Consider the following 19,520-nt stretch of genomic DNA (forward strand, 5'->3'; position numbering starts at 1 on the left):
TATATATAATACTGAAATAATTAACATCTATGAGCAAGCTACATATATTAACAATTTAATTAATGTAAGATCACAAAATTCAGTAATACAACACTTTTAACTATTTTATATGAATGTTATTGAATCAACCAAAATGAAGTGGCAACACCTTAAATGAATCATTTTGTGTTTGTTAAAATGAAGTGGCATCCTTTTCACTAACCAACGTCAGCACGTCTAGCTTTATTCCGCAATTTGTTTTTGTTTTCTTCGAGTAGAAGGTAGACCTAACTTTATCATTTAATTATGCCTCGTTTTTATGACATGCAATAACGGCTCAACCAATTTTCGGGCGCCAGCTTGCACGTTCAGTATTTTTGAGGTCCTAATGTAAAATGTTCCTTTCGTTGTAGTTGAGGTTGAGAATGAGAGAATTGAAGCAAATTTGCCTCACAGATTCAGAGATTCCCTTCCTCGGATGATGTATGGTGTTGTCAATTGACAAAGCCTCGTTTTGTATGACTTGTTTTGCTTGCCACAGAAAAGGGGTTGAGACCACCAAATTAAGGCCTTAGCACTCAACACCCAACGGTATTGTTTATTAGGAGGTCGCATGACATATAGCATGGATTACAAGTACTAAAAAGCATGTTCAGCTTTCACTATCAGATATATTTTTGTTCTCGTGTTTTCTCTGTAATTTCTTTACCTGCACTGCACCCATATGAACCTGTTATGCGGCTAGCCAGTGGTTACAAATTTATTAGTTGTGGGTTAATGTCTTTATCGGTTAAAGCCAAGACTAAAAGAGTGTTGTAGTTGATTTTTCTTTACGCACAAATCTATCTAAGCTCACATTTTATTTTATCTTTTACTTTTTCCTAGGTTTCCTTTGCTGGGAAGAAACGTTCAATGCCAAAATCGCACTCAACGAACTTACTTTTGAACCACCAAGGGCATCTGGTAAAATAGACATTCCGACTTGGATGACCATACCCGTGTAAAAGAAGAGTGGACAAATCTCCTTTGTATTGCTCGTATTTTAAAAAAGTTATTAAAATAATATCAATATAACTTTTAAAACATTATTAAAATAGAGGTATTCTCGTAAGAATGTCAATTTGACAGTTTTTTAACCACCAGAAATTTTTTGGCGGCTTTAAACGCGACAAATTTCTGATAACTTGCTTTTAAAAATTTATTTTAGTAAATCTCGGATAATTTTTACACTCATTGTCGGTTGACATAAGTTTGGTTAATAGCGCATTTTAACAGGCTGATAATAAAATAATGCAAATCGTTAATAAAATATATACAGTTCGTTAATCGAAATAAAAATAGTGAAAGTTAATGGTGTTCAAGAAGAATCATTTTCTGGCACAAGATAAATGAGCTTGTGAACAAACAGCGATCTGTGTCTACCGAATAGAGAGGCCAAGCGCGTGCTAGTTGTGGTAAGATATAAAGATATTCCTCCATCTCTGTTTCCTTAATTTATTGGTCCCAGATCAGGGCAGACAAATGAAATTGCACGACAGAGCTGTCTATGTTATTATTATAGTGAGTTATTAAATATCAAAATATTTATTGGTTGTTATAATATTTAAGTTTTAAAATGACAATTTATTAAATCGCAAGTTATCATTGTCTTCACTCTTCAACCACATCATATAATTTTATTATTACTAACTACTAATGATTAATGAATGGACTGATACATGAATGCAGATGATTGTTTCTTGGACAACATATTATAATAATAACACTCGCTAGCTAGAAAAAACATGAACAGAAAAAAAAAATTATGAACCAAGTAGAAAGCACCAGCTAAATAAAAATGTAAACATCACCCTGTGATTCACCGTTTATTTTGCAATAATCGCAAACAAAATTGAGTATGCAAATTATACAACTTCTACTAAAGAATTATTTCTATATACATCTATCAGGGTTTCGGTATATCATGATAGACTGCTTGATTTCTTGGAAACGAAAATCTTGATTAGTTGAGTGACCATGGTTGCATAAATTGCTCGTTTATAGACTGGAATATGCCAACCACACCAATCAGGCAAACGACTAAGCAGCAGTAGCACAAGCGAAGCTCATAATGGCTGAAGCTCCTGCTCTGGAACAGCTACATCAATTGGCTTGTACAAGTGCCTAGCTTGTTGTCTGTTTTTCCAAATTAAGAGTATTCCCAAGGCTGATACTCCTAGAAGCAATGTAAGCAAAACAGCTAAAGCCACAACCAAATAATATTGCTGCCACCAAGTCCTGCATCGTTGCAGAAAAATGTATTTAATGGTTATAGAAAAAAGACCTAACTGATTGCCGAGAAATAGAAAATTGAGGACGTTGAAGGTACACACACATGATAAAGTGATCGCAAAAATAGGTAACTAAAATAAAGAATGGGGAGAGAAAAAAAAATTGAATCAACAATTATGCAGGTAAGGTTAAATAGGATAATGACTTGTCTAAAAGAGCAGAGGTAATTTCCCCCCTTCATTTGTGTCCCAAAAGTTTCAGAGCATGATTTATGTCATTAAAAATATTCGCTTGACAAAAAAGTAAAATTATAAATATTTTCTCAATAAAGTAATAAAATTTTATGGTTCTAAAAGTAAGTATATTACATTAATATTTCCAAATAATTACACTTAATTTTACCTCTTGACAACCCACTGAATAACGCACAGAACATGTCAGACTACTGCAGAGTAAAGTCCAAAATATAAGGACACACATGGGTGAGAACATGAGAAATGATTATAGTTATTATTGTTAACAATATGGTTAAGATTGGAATTATTCAAATTTAATTTTGAAAATCTCTATATGGATGTATTATTGAGCAAAGATTAGTTGTTTTTATTTTTCATGTTCTTACTTGATGTGTTCAGTGCGTGCTCTCTCTCACACACACACACACAGAACAGCTGTATAAATGTATGAATATCTGTATATACAATACAAGTATGAAAAGGTATGCATGTGATTTCACAAAAAATCAGAGGAGGAAAGGAAAGCAAATAAACTCAAGAATGAATTTTAATAAATTAGTACATTAACTGAATGTGTAAAATTATGTACCTCAGTATTGCATTCCCCAGAAATAATAAAAACAAGAAGTTATGCAAGCACAACTAGTACACAATGGCACAAGACAAAATCTCCTGACTTCTTTTCCTTTAAAGAAAAAAATTACCGTTTCATCGAAGGCTCAAGATTCCAATCAAGTAACTTATAACTTCCAAATGTGCCAGGAAGTTGCATACGATGTTCAGAAACCCGGGCAATTATACTCTGTTACATTGAAAATCCTCATCAAATTGGCAGTCTGCATACATGCAAATGAACAAATTCAACTTACCATAGCAGTGGTGTTAGAAAAGAAATCTGCATATGGCCTTGGGGTTATGACCCATCTAGAGAGTGAACCATTTCCAAAGGAAGAAAAATTCATCAACTGAACCTGTGAGCATTCCAACCAAGAATGTTATTAGCATAAAGCAACAAAGCACATGAATACGGAAAAATTAACCAAAAATGCAGAGTGTTTTTTAGGTACTTTGGAAAGTAGTTAACATGACTAAGTCTAAAATCTAGGACCTCTACCTAAATCTCAATCCACACCAGCCATCTGAACAACCCAAGGTTATATATGAATCTTGTTAGTTAAACCCTTCTATTGCATCAAAACTATAAATTTTACTTAAATTTGTAACTGAGCAGCTGAATTTTCTGCACTTTAGTGAGCACTGCCTGACCTGTGAAGTATTAACATCTAACTCGTGAGCTATGAGTCCAGCCAAATCTGTAATGTAAGGCTTCATATCCATGTAGCTGATGTTAAATGAAATTACAATTATTATTTGAGCAATTTGGAGTTCACCTGCACATTTAAGTTGATGAAAGCAGATAAGTCATTAGTGAGCATATAAATTACAAAGAGATTCCACTAATTTCTGAAAAAAAGAAGAAGGAAAATGATGAATTTTTTTACGCAATGTGTAACACTCAATCCATGTTAAACATGATATCTCAGTATATACTCTAAAATAAAAATAGAATGCCAACAGCCCATAATACCTTCACGTAAAGTAAACTGTGATGCAGATGGAGCAATGGAAGGCTCAAATCCTTTGGTTAAATTAGTTCTTCCTAAAATTGGAGGCACTGGTGGTGGGGCATCAGTGACGTGTAGTCTTTCCCATAACTCAGAACAATTAGTTTTCCAGAAACCAATTTTTGTATGCTCACGATCATACATTACAAGAGTGTTACGGACAATAATACCTACACAAACAAAAAATATATAGGAATGATCAATAAAGTATTGCACAAACCCATAACTAGAAGCTAGCCTTCTAGCACAAAAGTTAGAGAGAAACAATAATCCAAATGAGGGCAAAGGATGAAATTGTATGAAGTTACCCACAGTAAATAAGTTACCTCCTAAAAGAGTAGTTTGATCCTTTCCATTTGAGAAAATCCCAAGACAATATGCACCTCGGGCTTTTGAATGCTTCATATAATACAGCCCCATGAAAAGTATGGATTAGGAAATCAATCAACCAATAGATACAGATAAATATTCTAATGATCTTCTTGCATAACTAACCCTAAACAAGTAGTTTTCTGGTGACAGTGACAACTTGTGACCATTTCCAAATACCATATCAACCACTGGAAAGCTTTTGGAGAGTTGAGACACATCACTGAAATACAAGTAAATGCAAAGCTTTTAATTAATCTGCAACGAATTCACTTCTTAATAATGCCACATACATACATTCCACCACCAGAAAAACATATATCTTTGTAATTTGGATCTGGACCACTGATTTGCTTCAAAGAGTGAAGTTCCTTCATAATCTGCAAACATGTAAATGCATAATCAGAGTCATCAATCATATATGATAAAATTTATATTGTAATGATACTCAATTTTATATTGCAAACAGGATAATTGATAAATGACATGTAATTATTAATAAAAGAAACTGACAATAATGATGAGAGAACAAAAAAGGATTCTCCAGTCATACATGGCACACATTTGACTGATCAAGTGAATTCTCTAATTCTATAAGCTGTTTAGGAGGACATCTATCAGAAATGAAGACTGAAATACAGTATGATAAATAGTAATTTAAAGCATTATCACTTAAGTGCTCCTAATACTACATCACATTTTAATTGGAAAACTCAGACCTTCCATAATTACAAAAATAGACACGCAAATGGAAGCAATTTTTTAAGAATTTAGATATCATAAAATAACCAATAACGAATCTGGCATACATATGCTGCTTATTTGACTACAGAAAATCTATGAGGATTCAGGGTACCTTTAGCCATGCTATTAAGAGATATCTGTTAAGAAAGGTTCAACAGTATTAAGTTTTTTTAATTGTACTGAAAAAGTAAAGTAACTTATGGAAGCATCAAAAGTAACTTTGGGAAGTGCATAGCTTAGAACCTCCAACTCCATTTATCACTAAGCCAGTCCAGAAACATGATTGTGAAGGGAATAGTATGTCAAAAGCAATGTCTGTATAATGGACATGATTCACTCCCAATAACAAGGAGAGGATGCTCCTCTATGTGCAATGGAGGAATCAAGGTTACCCCCAAAATCCTTAAAATTGAAAATTTTTCTTAACAAAAAAAATTAAAAAATTATGGTTCCTTCAACAATTTTATTCGAGGTCCACACCTAATAACAGGAGTGACAAGACTCATAATGTGGAAAAATGAGTCGAGGTTTTTTATAAAATAGGTGAGAGATAAAATTTGTAACTCAAAAAGCTTTCTACATTCATATTTATGAAAAAACTCTTACAGCATGTTTAAATGCAAGAAATGCAGCTTCTGGTAGGTATGCATAAGTTGTGCCACTATCCAAGACAGTTCCATGTTTCCCATCAAAAACCTTTGGGTTCAGATGCAATCGCTTCCCCGCAACATGTATCTCCTTCAAATTGATATTGTAATATGGACTGTCGCCATCCCAAAACTAGAGTAAATGTGTGAGATTAATCAAATGCATTTGTTAAGAAAATGCATGATATCTCATGTCTGTAAGATAAGGAATTCGACACACACCTTCGAACAGGATCTGAATGTGAAAAGACCATGCCAGCTGGGGCAGATATGCCACCAAGAACCATAGCACCCCCACCAACACCCATTCCACCATAGCACAGTGAGAATGAATCACTTATTACCTTTTTCTCAACCAGTTGATCCATTATGCTAAGATCTCCACGGCCCAAACCCATGATACCATCAGCACGTTGACGATAAATATCACCAGTCTCAACATTTTCACAGCCAAAAACAGCACGTTGGGGGGAAAGCTCACTATGATTTCCAAAGGAAACAACATCCTCGCCCAGGACCCCAATGCTAGTACTCTTTTCAGCATACCGTCTCTCATACATGCATTGCATCCTGCTATTGTCACAATTGCAATTCGATGTGCATTTTACAGGTTGATAGGTTTTTGACTCTTCTGGCTGGAACTTCGGATCCTGTTAAATAAAATTTGGCATACAAATCCACTCTACTTGAGATAAATCAGACCAGATACACATGCATGGCCACAACAAATTCTAAATAAAATTATTCTTTCTACATCTATTACAAGATTAAATAAACAATATTCAAGATGCAAGAGGCACAAGCAATCGACCGCACCACATTAAAGGAGTTCTTGGTAGATGGTAGAGTGAAAATGGGAAAAAGGAAAAAGGAGGAACAGAAAAGAAAGCAAGTATCTAGAGTTAGAGACTTGTGTCTGAGAGTGCATAGGCACGAACAAAAACCACAGTTACAAAGTATAAACCAAAACAATCACATAACACCTATACATGTATTTTCATTATAATTAGTCATATCCACAACCCAACAACAGCTCTTTTACACAAATTTAATAACCAAACAATATAACAATTAATTTATGGATCCGCACGTGTAGGTATAAAATTTACCTGATGTCTACCACAGTGTTGGCAAGTAGAGCACGGGACATACGTAACAGTACTCCCCGTATCAACAATAAGAGCAAACCTCTGTGGAGGAGTACCGATCCAAAGCCGCGTGGTATAGTATCTGTTGCATCGAAATTCCCAAAACACATAAATACCAAAAAGTGAAAAATCAGAAAAATTATTTTGGAAAGAAAAGGAAGTGAGGAGGTGAAAGAGGGTAACCCGTTTCGAAGGAGATCGTCGTAGAGTCTCATACGAGCATTAGGATGGCGTTTGGAGTGCGATCTCTGGAGTTGACGACGTGGATTGAAGTCGGATATGGAAGAATCGGGAACAGAGAAATGAAGAGGGAGAATCATGGCGAGACGAGAGTTCTCCTGATCACTTTGTAAGAGAAACACGTTGGTGGGAGCACTAGAAACATCCACACACCGCGTAAGGTGTAGAATTAGGGACAACAACACGATGGAGATGAGCTGAGACCATGCCCCCGCCATAACTCTCTCCCTCTCAAATCACAAAGAAGAAAGGAGGGAAGTCAAACGATTATGTGCCTCGAGCAACTGAAGAAGAAACATATCCATTTCCGTTTATTATTTATTTAAATTCTTGTTACTTGACTTGACTGTTGACCACGTTTAGAAACTTAAAGTTTAGATATTTTTAATAATTTTACATTATTGATTCTAATTATAAATAAATTTCAACTAAATTCGGAGTAAAGCCATCGCAGAAATATGTTTATAATAAAACTTTGTATCAAATTCTTAATCAAACATAGACTTATATTTTTGTACCAAAACAAAATACACCCTATATTTTTGTTTTCAGTAAATTGTGTTTTTTAAAATAAAATTAGTTCTAAAAATATCTAAACAAATAAATTTTTAAAAAATCATCTTAAAGTACCGTTAAAAATAAATCATAATTTTTTTTTTATCAACAACCATTGTTTCTTCAGACAAAGGAAAACCAAGAAAGCCCAAAGACTTCGATCTTAAGCAAGTTAACTTCATCCAATGCATTTCTTAGAGTGTTTTTTTTAAGGACTAAAAATACTAGTTAAGTTCTATAATTTTTAGAGTTCAGAATTTTGAAACAAGGTGTTTGGTTCCAATCTTATTACTAAAACAAGAATAAAATTTATATCAAGATTTTACATATTATTGTCATTAAATTATTAAATAATATTTAATGTTAAGAAACATGCACATTATTATTTAATCTGAAAAATTAACGATAACAAATTAAAACATTATATAAATTTGGTGACAGAGTATTTGGGTTGCTCCACTTATACATTAAAAATGGAGATGAATACTAGGGTTTTTTTTTTTTTTTGTCAAGGAATACTAGGTTCAAAGAAGGGAATGACAAGAAGAAGAAAAAAAGAGCAGATATGTTAAAAGTTAGGTACTGACAAACGAGAATACAATGGTTTACAGTTTTCAGCGGAACCCAGTATCGTGCATTGGCATCATTGGGCAAAATAAATTAAAAATTTTCGACCATAAAATCTGAGAATCACTATTCACAAATGCCTCTAAACAAAGATCCGGTGCCTACATTAACGAATAAACGGGTAAGCACAATGGCACACAGACTTCGGCAAAAACAGTACTGAATTTTCACATCATCGACACTTAAATTTTCAGGAGTCGAGGTTTGTTTTTTAAACTCATAATTCATTTTTTTCATTAACTTGGTTTTTTTATAGTTAATTATATGCACATAATATTTTATCTTAAAAAATCAGCATCTTTGTTATTACTTTTTTATAGAATTATCACACCAAGACTTTCGAAAATTATTTTTAATATTAGCCAATAGTCAGTATAAATTAGTTTTATTCTTACGTTTAATTGATAATGCACTTTGTTTCTGAATGACTCATACAATGCATTTGTAGGTTACATCCTTGATATAACAAAAAAAAAATAACGAATTATGCACAAATTATAATCAGCAAAATGCAAACAACAGTTCTTGTCTTCCAAGGCACACAATCCTTACAACAAATTAACAGGAATGCATTCTTACCACTCTATTCCACAATCTTCGATGCCAAAATTTGGAAGCAAGTAGCAGGTTCCATCCACAACCTAAAAAAGAATCCCAAATAGAAAGCATAGAGCGGGTCAGACACAACAATAACGGGAACTACTTGTCTAAACTTCGTAGTCTTAAAATGTGTCTCAACCACATTGTGTCGGAATATCCAATGCATATGCTTACAGCTCCATTATACATCGAAAGTTTTGACAGTAATACAGAAACATCTACTGTGAGTGGTTTCATAGAGTACGACAACTAATAATGTGCCACTGCCCCCTGCATCAAATTATAAGGTGTTACACAAAGAACTAGCATGAGTATGCCTAGAAAAATCGTGGCAAAAGTATTTGTGGCCCTCAGCGATATAGCATTTCCTAATCCATGGTTTTAAGGAATAAGAATTGACTGCTCAATCCTCGGTGCAGGCAACAGTCTTTGATCGAGTTAAACTTTGCCACGGTGAAAAGGTAATGGCCCTTGCAATTAGGTAAAGTACAAATGCAACATATGCAGCTGTTATTGCACACACTATAGTGGTGAACACCGCTCCAGTCACTTCAGCGGAGAAAAACTCCAGCAAAAGATAGCCATTTATCACTATGACCAGCGCAGCCACAAGCCAGGAAATAATCTGTATCCATATCATAAGACAATCATGAGTATTATACAATTAATCCAAACAAACTGAGCAGAATATTGAGCAAAAGGGCGTTAGCATAAATACATCCAATGTCCAGAGAAGCTATGGTTTAAGAACACTTACCTATAAGTAAAGCATCAAATAAACAACATTATCTAAGCATGTTCATCATATAAAGTAACAAGTAGCACCAATGCACCCAAACAAACAAAATGTGTGTGCAGGGGGGTGGGGGAACAAGAAAGGAAGCCTTGAAACTACTGACTTCAGAAAGCACATGTTACAAAGCATTAAATACACCACACTAATAAAATGCTTTGTAAAGATTAAATTTGAAGTAGTTGCTTATTTTACAAAAACTCCATAAAGAAGTGACAAAAATAAAAAACTATTTTTCTAAACTAAACATGTCTTAAATATTTCTAATTACTTAAAAAAGCAAGCATTAAATGACTTTTGTTGTGATTTTAACATATTAAATATTTTCTTTTTCAATACAAACTTTCTATTTTTGTCACACATTACATGAATAACAATAAATACCAAAAACGATAGAAGAATCTGTAGCTTTATTTTAACTACTAATAACTTAGGAAATAGTTGTTTAGAAGATAAAGGTCCTAAGGAAAAAAACATAGTGAAACCAGTTCAATAGACACTTCACCATCTCAACTCCTTTCAATTCTCAAGACAGGACAGTAAAATTAAGCCACAAATTTATCTTCTTAAATTATAACTCCAAATTGTATGAAAAATCAGGTATAACTTAGGTCTGTTTGAATTATCTCCTGCCTAAATAGCAAGCCATAAAAGGTCTACATCGGGACATTTTTGAATTATCTCTTCCAAGGTTTTCTTAATTGATAAGCCATATAGGAATATGCAGATAGCAATTTCATATCAAACAAAATGATCTAGCGTTTCAAAGTCTTTTATCAAATATATAAATTGAGACGGGCAATTGCTAAGTGGGTAGTGTGACCAAAATGCAGATAAAGGAATAACATACCTTGAGGACAGGGCCAATTTTGAAACTGCCCATTATTTGTTCTTTGGACACCAAGCAAAGCAAGGGAATGAGCGCAAAGGGGATTTGAACTGACTGGAGGACATTAAGCCATTCATTCAAAACATCTAATGATTCTTCTGAGGTATCGAATATAAGAGCAACTATCATGGTTGGGATGATTGCAAAACTCCGCGTAATTAGTGCCCTTATCCATTTTTTCAACTTTAAATTCAGAAAACCCCCCATGATAAATTGTCCAGCATAAGTACCAGTAATAGTACTACTCTGGCCCGCTGCTAATAACCCGATACCCCATATATATAGAATTGGAAATAGTCCACCCCCATACTTCTCCTGAAGGTACTGCCCTGCATTTACAAGACCAATGCTATTTGCTATTTCAGTACCATAAAAGCCCTTAGCAAACACAGTTGTGACAAATATATTAATGACAAAGGAGACTACAAGGGCAATGGTGGACTCTATAGAGTAGTAATTAAGAGCTTCTTGAACACGGCCTTTCTTGCTGGGGTCAATCTGCCTTGATTGAACAAGTGCCGAATGTAAGAATACATTATGAGGCATAATAATACAGCCGACAACCCCAACAGCTTGCTGTATAGTTCTGGAGCTAAGTTTAGGAACCAAAATACCTACAAAGATAAAATCGGAATCAGAGTACTAATCAGATATAACGCAAGGTCACACCAAAGAATTTACTCATGAACAAGCAAAATTTGCACACGTCAAAATCAACAAAACAAACTCCTTACCAAGAAGAACATCAACACCATCGGGCTTTGCTTCCCCAAACATCCACGCAAATGAGAGAGCCATTATACCAATCAGAACGGCAAAAAACGCTTCCAATTTCCTCACACCATAGTTCTCAAGGAAGAGAAAAATAAAACTGTAACAAGGCAGCTTAAAGAGAAGTTAATTTTTTAATTCGGAATACTATACATAGTTTAACAAGTGAAAATGTGACTCAATGATAGAACAGAAAAAGGCCTTATATCATGGATTCATCAATACTTCTCTGATTTTAAACTAAATACGAAATTGTCATAATTAATTTTTTTACTAAAAAAAACGGAGAAAAAAAAAGGGGAAATTTTAATTACCAATCTAAAGCTGTAATGACGACTCCAGCCCAGAGGGGCACAACATTGTTACTTAGAATTCTGATAGCAATAGCGCTCCCAATAACCTCTTGTATGTCAGAGCCAATAAGAGCCACCTCAGTCATCAACCAAAGCACAATCCTAGCCCACGTGGGATACTCCTCTCTGCAAAGTTCAGCCAAGTGTCTCCCAGTAGCCACGCCGAGCCGCGCTGAAAGAAGCTGAATAACAAGCCCCATAGCTGTAGCCCACATGAGGAGCCACAAGAGAGAGTACCCAGCAATGGCACCCGACTGAAGATCACCCTCCAGGTTCCCAGGGTCCAGGAAAGCGATGCTCATAAGAAAACCAGGGCCAGTGAAGAGCCAGAGCTTCTTCCATGAGAACGGCGGCGCCTGAGCCCACTCGTCAACGTCAGCCTCGTGTTCGTCGACTCCGACCACGACCACCTTCTCCGAGGAATCATAAGCGGTTTCTTCTTGGTCTTCGCCAGAGTCCGATAACAGAGGTTGTTGGTGTTCTTGAGGAGGCATAGTGTCAGACGGAGTGGGAGGGGGGGGGGGAGGAGTGGCGTTGTGGACACGCCGGCGTTTCCAACAGTTGAAGGTTAGAAAGTGGAAACCAGTCACTGTTTCAGACTAGTTTTAGCGTTTTGGTAAAGTGTCAGTGTGATGGCATTAAAATATAATAATAATCTGCTTTCTTGTTTATGATTAAAAGAAATAAGAATGAAAATGATTAGTAATTCAGTTGCACCCTATTTTCCCCCCATCCCTTTAATTATTGAGAGAATATATAAGTGTCTTCATCATGTTAATAAAAAAAAATAGTATTAATGTGTTATTTCTACAGTAATCTTCAGTATATGTTTGTCTTCATTCTTTATGTAGAATTTAGTGATCATATTTTTAATTGATATTCTTAAAATAGCTATTAAAAATCCTCTTTATTTTCTAAATTCTAATAAAATAATGCTTCTTACATTCTCGCGTGAGAGTACGTATGACTTCACTCGTGTGTACGTGCGGCTCAACTTGCGGATTGGTTCATATACACCCCGTGATAATATGATTCATGACTAGAAATATAAACTGTTTAAAACATCCGTTATAAATGAATTAAGCGCACGAACTGTTTGCTGAATTAAAAATAACAAATATTAATTAGTATCTTTAGATTCGGTAAACAGTGATTAAAAAAGTATAATAATACAACCATTTTTGTAAGTTTTATCAAAAAATTATTTTTAAATTAATATTCTTAAAGTATTTATAAACAAAACTTATTTTTGTGCATTTTATTAATTAACGAGTCTGCTTGAAAATTCACAGGCCACGAATTTTTGTGTGCCGATTTGTTTATCCGATCAACACAGTCCTGCTCATATAACGTTAGACTAGCATAAATGGGACTTATACAGTTAGATCGACTCACATACTATAATTACGTGTATATGGAATAAAAAAATATATCATTACGATATCTTTATTAGTATGTAAAATAAAAAAAATTATTAATATTAGCACGTAGACATCTTAATTTTAAAAAATATTATTTAAAAAATATTTTAAATCATTTCATCTTTTGTAACTATTTTATAACTTTTAAAATAAAATAAATGTTAATTTTAGCCTTTAAAAGTGAAGATAAAAAATTATAAATAATTCATTTTTTATTAAAAATATGTTTGTTTCATTGAGAACTAGTAATAAATATTTAATAAAAATAATAATATATTTTTAAAATAAATTTTAATGCACTGTTTAGTTTAAAATAAAAAATAGAGTTTTAATTAAAAATGCGATATATTTTATTTGATTTGCAAAAAGAAAGAAGGTAAAATAAATAAATTTATTAAAATATACTTAAAATTTTATTTAACTTCATTAATTTTATTAGTATAACATATTAAAATATCTTTATTTTTAATAAAATTTATGACATAAATTAATATTGTAAAATATATTAAATAAACACTTAAATAAATTATATGTTTAAACACACTTTTAAATTAATTAAATATAGTATTAAATTAAATTGACCAGTTAATTTATTAAAAAAATCATCTTTCATTTTTTAAAAAAAGTTAAATGGGCAACAATTTTTACCTTCTCCCTTTTTTATTTAAAATATTGAAGTAAACGTAAAAATATTATAAAAATTTCTTTATTCTTCTTATCTCCCCTCTAATTAAAGAATGCAATAGTTGAGATTAATAAAAAATTTATTAAATAAATAACAATTTTAAAATCAATGAACAACTAGCAGAATGTAACAACTATTTTTACTTTGTCTTTGTTTTTAAGCCATTTGACGAAAAACATATTCATATTTTTTGTAAAATTCATCCGTTCTTATTTTATTAGTCTATATAATTGTAAGTACTTCCACTATAATTATCACGTGGCATTTTTAAATCTATTGTTTCATTTATTTTGAGAATATTCAGTTTATACTTCTTTCATTTGTCATATTATTGACTTGTCATCTATTTTTTCTCTTAGTTTTAAAAATTGTTTAACTTTAAGCAAATAAAAATTGAAAGTGCACATAAATAAATAAATAAATCTGTGTATATATATATAGCCAATGCCAGCAGCCGTCCTGGACACACCCACGAGCTTCGCATGGCTTCACCGTTTAACTCTAAACAATTATTCTTCCTTTGGACTTGTTATATCGTGTTTTATTAATTTCTTTATACGACATTTGGACCTTTCTTCTTTAATATGTTTATTTATTAAAAGTATATAGAATATGATTCATATTTATAATTTAATATATTTTATTTATATTTAAAAATAAAATTAATAATTAATAATATATTAAAAAAATTATACTTTTTAGTTCAATTTATCATATTTATTCGATTTTAATCTCATTTCTTTTAATTATGTAATTTTAGTCTTTTTAATTTTTCAATTTAACAAACTTGTCCTTTTATTAAATTATAGTTGAATTGTCTTAAAAAAATTGAAAAATTTTCTTACACTTTTAGTTTTTAAACTATTATATTTATTTGATTTTAGTTTCATAAATATTTTAATTTAATAAATTTAATCTTCTAATTACTTTTTTTTTCTTGCCCTTTAAGACTTGATACTTGCACTTCACCTCCTTTTTTTTCTGTTAGTTTTTTAACATTTTCCTTTACTCCTTTTCTGTTGTATCACTTATATTTCTCACCATTATTTTGTTCGCTTCTACATCATTTTTATTTATCTTTTATTTTTTTTTAAAGACAAACTTTAATTATAAATTTGAACATTTTCTTTATTTTAAGAAGAAGGCATCTATTTATATAAGTTTGAAATGAAAATATGACATAACTTTAACGAAAGAAAGAGAATAAAGAAGAAGAAGAGAGAGAAAATTCTGTTGAAAAAAAAAAGAAAAAAAATTGTAAACCGTTAAAGTATCTTATATTGATTAGAAATAGGGGTTAATGACAGTCTTTCTCCTACAAACTATTTTTTGGGAGTGAAATTTCTTAACATAGACATTAACTTCAATTATAGGAGAGAACAAGAAGATCCCAATAAAATTTGTGTAATTAAAAATTAAAAACTAAAATAGCAAATACAATAATTGAAAGGTCAAAAGTATAAGTAAAAAGATCATAAAACTCTAATTAAAAATGAATGGACACTTTAAAAAAGCAAAATATTAAATTAAACAAATACAAAAACTCAAATTGCATAACTAAAAATAAGACACAGTAATAAAAATATTGGAAGTGCAATTTAACCTTAAAATTAAATGCTGTTACGGTCCAATGTCAGCGGGCTTTTGCGCTCGTGTGTGTTGGGGGAGGGAGTTACATATCTCTACAGGTTAGTAATTTGTTACTAAAATTTCACTCTACAATAATTTTGTCTAAAAACTTTAATTGGTGACTAATAATGTTTTATATTTAATTAAAATTTTGAATTTTCAATTTCTCGCTCTTTTTTTCTTTTTTCTTTTATCTCCTAGCACCTGTTATGAACCGTCACTTTACTCGCAAATCTGCTCTTCCATTTCGTTCACAAAAAAGTCTCTGCCCATACGAAGGGTGATGGAGAGACGTGTAATTTTATACTAATTTGATATCTCGAATTTTTTTTTTGGATATGTGTATTGTCATCTCTTTAATAGAAATATTAATAACATATTTCTTAATTAATTTTTAAAATATACTAACAATACAAGAAAAATTATTAAATTAAAAAAGTAGAATTTTATAATTTTCAACTGATAGTTAAAAATATTTTATAAAGGATATTAAATAATGTATTGCATGTTTTTTTTATTTGTTGCGTTATTTAAAAATTCAAGAAAATATTATATATATTTTTTAAATTAACTGTTATAATATTTTTAATATTTTAAATATTAAAGAGTATTAATATTTTTTAATTAAACCACTTACTTTATTATAAAATTATCTACAACGATCATTTTATGTATAAAAGAAGAAACCAAATTATAAAATTATGGAAGATTTTATTTTAATTTTTATTTCTTTAATAGTAACTCTTGCGTGTCGTTTTCGATTTGATGAAGTCTAGCTATATGGAATCATGGATATGGCTACAGGGTTGCATTTGTTGCAGGTGAAATTGCGACTAAGAAACAAACTAAATTCAACCGTTATAAAACCTAACTTCAACTCTTTTATATCCCTGTGGCAATACTGTTTCTGTTAATGTCAATTGTGAAGTTAAGGGGACATGTTTGTTTTGTTTTTGAATTATGTAAAAAATAAGCTGTGAAATTGGAATTCTAAAATCAATGTTAAGTTTATTGTTAAAACGTAGGACGTGTAATTTGAAAATATAATTAAGTATAGATCTCACGTTAAAAATTTATTTACATAGTAATAAAATTGTTTAGTCCAAGCAAATTTGACCACAAAACTAAATAAATTAAAAGGGTTGATTTGAGTTATTTTTTAAAAATTATTACTCTGTATTGTTACTAAGTTTAGAAAAGAATTTAAATTCTCTCATCAGAATTGGATGTTTTATTTTATTTAAAATACAAAAATATAAAAAATTTATACAAAATTCGTTTAAAATAAATTTAAAATTTTTACATCTCCATTCTCGTGTTCTTTTTTCCAATTTTACTTTTTTCGTATATTTAATTCTTTTTCTCCAACCACCCTCTTCATTGACCTCTCTCTCCTTTTTCTCTCCCACCCCACTCCCTCTTCCCTTCCCACACTCTCATCTAACACTTATACCTATTCATTCTCCTCATCTCTCAACCCCTCTTTCCGTACATCTTTCCGTACATCCACTCTCATTAACTTTTGTATATATATATTTTTTTTATATTTTTATTTAAGTGAATTAAATGTTCCGTTTATGTTATAACCAGAAAGCGTGTGAATATAGTTGAAAAGATACATTGTTTGATTGATTTGTTAATTATAATATTTTAAAATTTAATTTTATATTTAAATTAATTTTAATCTTTTTACTCATTCAAATTTTTGCATTAAAGTTAAATTAATTTGATCTATTTAAATATAAAATATGAGATAAATTTAAGTTTAAAATTTAAATTTAAAGCCTAAATATAAAGATTGTTATTTTTACTAGAGTATCTCAAATATGAGTTAAATAAATTGTTTTATAATCTTTATTTACAAACTTAATAAATCAACGGCTACTTTTTACTTTTAACTTTTTGAGTGGTGACTAAAAGTTAAAAATGACTTTGTTTATTATTATAATTCAAACCTTCAAATGTTTTTTAAATACGAAGTAATGACAATGTTTTAGTTAATATGAAGGAGTAGTTGATAACAATTTTTTTGTAAAAGCTTATTTACCATATAGATAACTCGTGTAATTTTGTAATGTGTGATTTTTACTTTTTAATAATTGATATATAAAGTTTTTTCTCTCTTATTCCATGTTATTTTTTTTTTATGATGAGTCATAATACTTTCACTTTCTTTAGCAACAGGCTTAAGTTACCCTTCCTTATAATGAATACTAGACACAAAATATAAGTGAAATTTCACTTTATCTTTTGCCTTTGGATGCTCTCTCCTTCAAAGATAGAAAAAAAAAATTAATAACATATTTCTCCACTCTAAAAAATGATTCACAACCTCTCTTTTGCATTCTTATGAGACTTTTTTTAAGTGTACTGGGTGTGTTACTCGCTTCTCTTCACATCTGTGTAATTGACTCTTTCCTTCATCTCAGCGTCAAGACATTTCCATTGTGAGTTCTCACGCAAAAACTCCCTCCCCCAATTTCTCATTGTTTAGAAACATTATTTGACAATTTTTCGTTTCTTTTGTATTCAAGAGTGAATGAAGTTTTTTCCATCTCTCTTTCCCTATATTGTATTTTTCTTTTTTTTTTAATGCATGTTGTTTGGAAATTTGAGCATTTTCTTCTCAATTTCTTGTTATAAAATAATAGATGATGAGTGTATTTTCTTTGGTTAACTTGTCTAGTATTTTTGCCAAATAATATACGTATTTAATGGTTATTAACTTATTTGATTAGCTTCAAAACCATAGCTTTAGTGAAAAAATAATACAATAAAAAACGTTGCCGATTGGAATATAAAAAGTAAAAATAAACCTATCATAAAATGAATAAAAAGTATTAATGCAACTAACATACTTTTTAAAATATTATTCATACTACACCTCTTGCTATCAATTGAAATATATTAAAAATTATAAAAATTACAGGAGTCTCACTCTTTCTTACTTGTAAATTAATATTTTTTTATTTTCAATAAATTTCTGTTAATAATAAAAACATGTCACAAAAAGTGTATTGTGCTAAGCATTTCTCAACTAATAAATTGAATGTGAAAAAAAAAACATTTTTCTTTACATGAATTAATTATGTGAAGAGTTCATTATTTTTTTATATTTGTATTTTAAAAGTAATTTTAATTTATTATCTATTTTTTAAAATTTTCATCTTAAAAATATTATTGCCAAATTATATATTTTCTTAGACTGAGTTCGTTCAGTGCACATTTTTAAAACTCAATTCTACCAAAAATCCAATTATTTTATTCCAAGCACAATAATTTTTTTAGATTTAAGTCATTTAATCAGATGCATGCGCTGCTGAACTATGGTACGGGGACTTTGAAGGAATAAAGCTAGCTTGGCAACTAGGATTCATAAAAATTGAGCTTCACTTTGACTTAGCTACAGGTGTGCAAAATATCATACGATCAATTGTAGGAAGCCATACGAAAAGATTACTGGTTTAAAAAAATAAAAAATTTATTTAAAAAAAATAAAAAGCTAATATCAATCACATTTTCAGAGAAACTAATATTTATTTATTTATTACTAACACCGGTTTGACTTACAGACCGAACTTAATAATTTACAATGTCATTCTTTTGAGAATGTTTTAAGTACTTTTTGTTGATGTATATTGAGATTTTATTTCTCGCTCTATTTGATGTTAAATTACTTTCTTTAAGTTTAAGCCTCTTTTTTGTTTTTTTTTTTAAATGCATATGGAAATTAAAGTCAACAATGTGAATTGGGCACTATTTAGATAAAGCATCGAAATAATTGTGTTTGAATAAAAAAAAATTTGAACTAAAACATTTTTTAACATTATCATATATTTACATTCAACAAGTATCTATATATTTAATGTTATATATTCATTACATGCATTTCAATGCTAATTACGTGAATAAAATATAATTTGTAATTATGCTGCAAA

At 30.7% G+C, this 19,520-nt stretch overlaps 2 protein-coding genes across 4 annotated transcripts; both read right to left on the bottom strand.

Moving 5' to 3' along the window:
• Nucleotides 1–1,666: 1,666 nt before the first annotated feature.
• Nucleotides 1,667–7,601, bottom strand: LOC113868891 (probable aspartic protease At2g35615). Of its 2 annotated transcripts, XM_027504868.1 has the most exons (12): nt 7,203–7,601; nt 6,981–7,101; nt 6,094–6,521; nt 5,831–5,987; nt 4,778–4,860; nt 4,607–4,703; nt 4,438–4,510; nt 4,075–4,281; nt 3,753–3,877; nt 3,356–3,457; nt 3,191–3,288; nt 1,772–2,256 (listed from the first exon to the last, which is right to left on the bottom strand). In XM_027504868.1, the coding sequence occupies exons 1-12, from the start codon at nt 7,475–7,477 to the stop codon at nt 2,085–2,087; spliced, it is 1,938 nt and encodes a 645-aa protein (XP_027360669.1). In that variant the 5' UTR covers nt 7,478–7,601; the 3' UTR covers nt 1,772–2,084. The 2 variants fall into 2 exon arrangements, 1 of the variants encoding a protein (XP_027360669.1); XR_003505431.1 differs by having other exon boundaries at nt 1,667–2,256; nt 3,191–3,457; nt 5,831–6,004; nt 7,203–7,546.
• Nucleotides 7,602–8,324: 723 nt separating this feature from the next.
• On the bottom strand, nt 8,325–12,685 carry LOC113868552 (metal transporter Nramp3). Of its 2 annotated transcripts, XM_027504227.1 has the most exons (4): nt 11,809–12,685; nt 11,458–11,594; nt 10,685–11,337; nt 8,325–9,666 (listed from the first exon to the last, which is right to left on the bottom strand). In XM_027504227.1, the coding sequence occupies exons 1-4, from the start codon at nt 12,339–12,341 to the stop codon at nt 9,445–9,447; spliced, it is 1,545 nt and encodes a 514-aa protein (XP_027360028.1). In that variant the 5' UTR covers nt 12,342–12,685; the 3' UTR covers nt 8,325–9,444. The 2 variants fall into 2 exon arrangements, with proteins under 2 accessions (XP_027360028.1, XP_027360029.1); XM_027504228.1 differs by lacking the exon at nt 11,458–11,594 and having other exon boundaries at nt 8,944–9,666; nt 10,685–11,225; nt 11,809–12,533.
• Nucleotides 12,686–19,520: the final 6,835 nt, after the last annotated feature.

The sequence above is a fragment of the Abrus precatorius genome, unplaced genomic scaffold (genome assembly GCF_003935025.1).
Source record: "Abrus precatorius isolate BTA unplaced genomic scaffold, Abrus_2018 Scaffold6, whole genome shotgun sequence".
Lineage (NCBI taxonomy): Eukaryota > Viridiplantae > Streptophyta > Magnoliopsida > Fabales > Fabaceae > Abrus > Abrus precatorius.

What these genes read in the sequence shown, in the direction of transcription:
- LOC113868891 (XM_027504868.1), bottom strand. Translation starts at nt 7,477, where the DNA reads ATGGCGGGGGCATGGTCTCAGCTCATCTCCATCGTGTTGTTGTCCCTA. An exon ending in ACAGTTTACTTTACGTGAAG is followed by an intron (nt 3,878 to 4,074) that starts GTATTATGGGCT and finishes TTAAATGTGCAG; the next exon opens with GTGAACTCCAAATTGCTCAA. An exon ending in TTTCTAACACCACTGCTATG is followed by an intron (nt 3,289 to 3,355) that starts GTAAGTTGAATT and finishes TCAATGTAACAG; the next exon opens with AGTATAATTGCCCGGGTTTC.
- LOC113868552 (XM_027504227.1), bottom strand. Translation starts at nt 12,341, where the DNA reads ATGCCTCCTCAAGAACACCAACAACCTCTGTTATCGGACTCTGGCGAA. An exon ending in GTCATTACAGCTTTAGATTG is followed by an intron (nt 11,595 to 11,808) that starts GTAATTAAAATT and finishes GCCTTGTTACAG; the next exon opens with TTTTATTTTTCTCTTCCTTG. An exon ending in TGGTGTTGATGTTCTTCTTG is followed by an intron (nt 11,338 to 11,457) that starts GTAAGGAGTTTG and finishes TTATCTTTGTAG; the next exon opens with GTATTTTGGTTCCTAAACTT.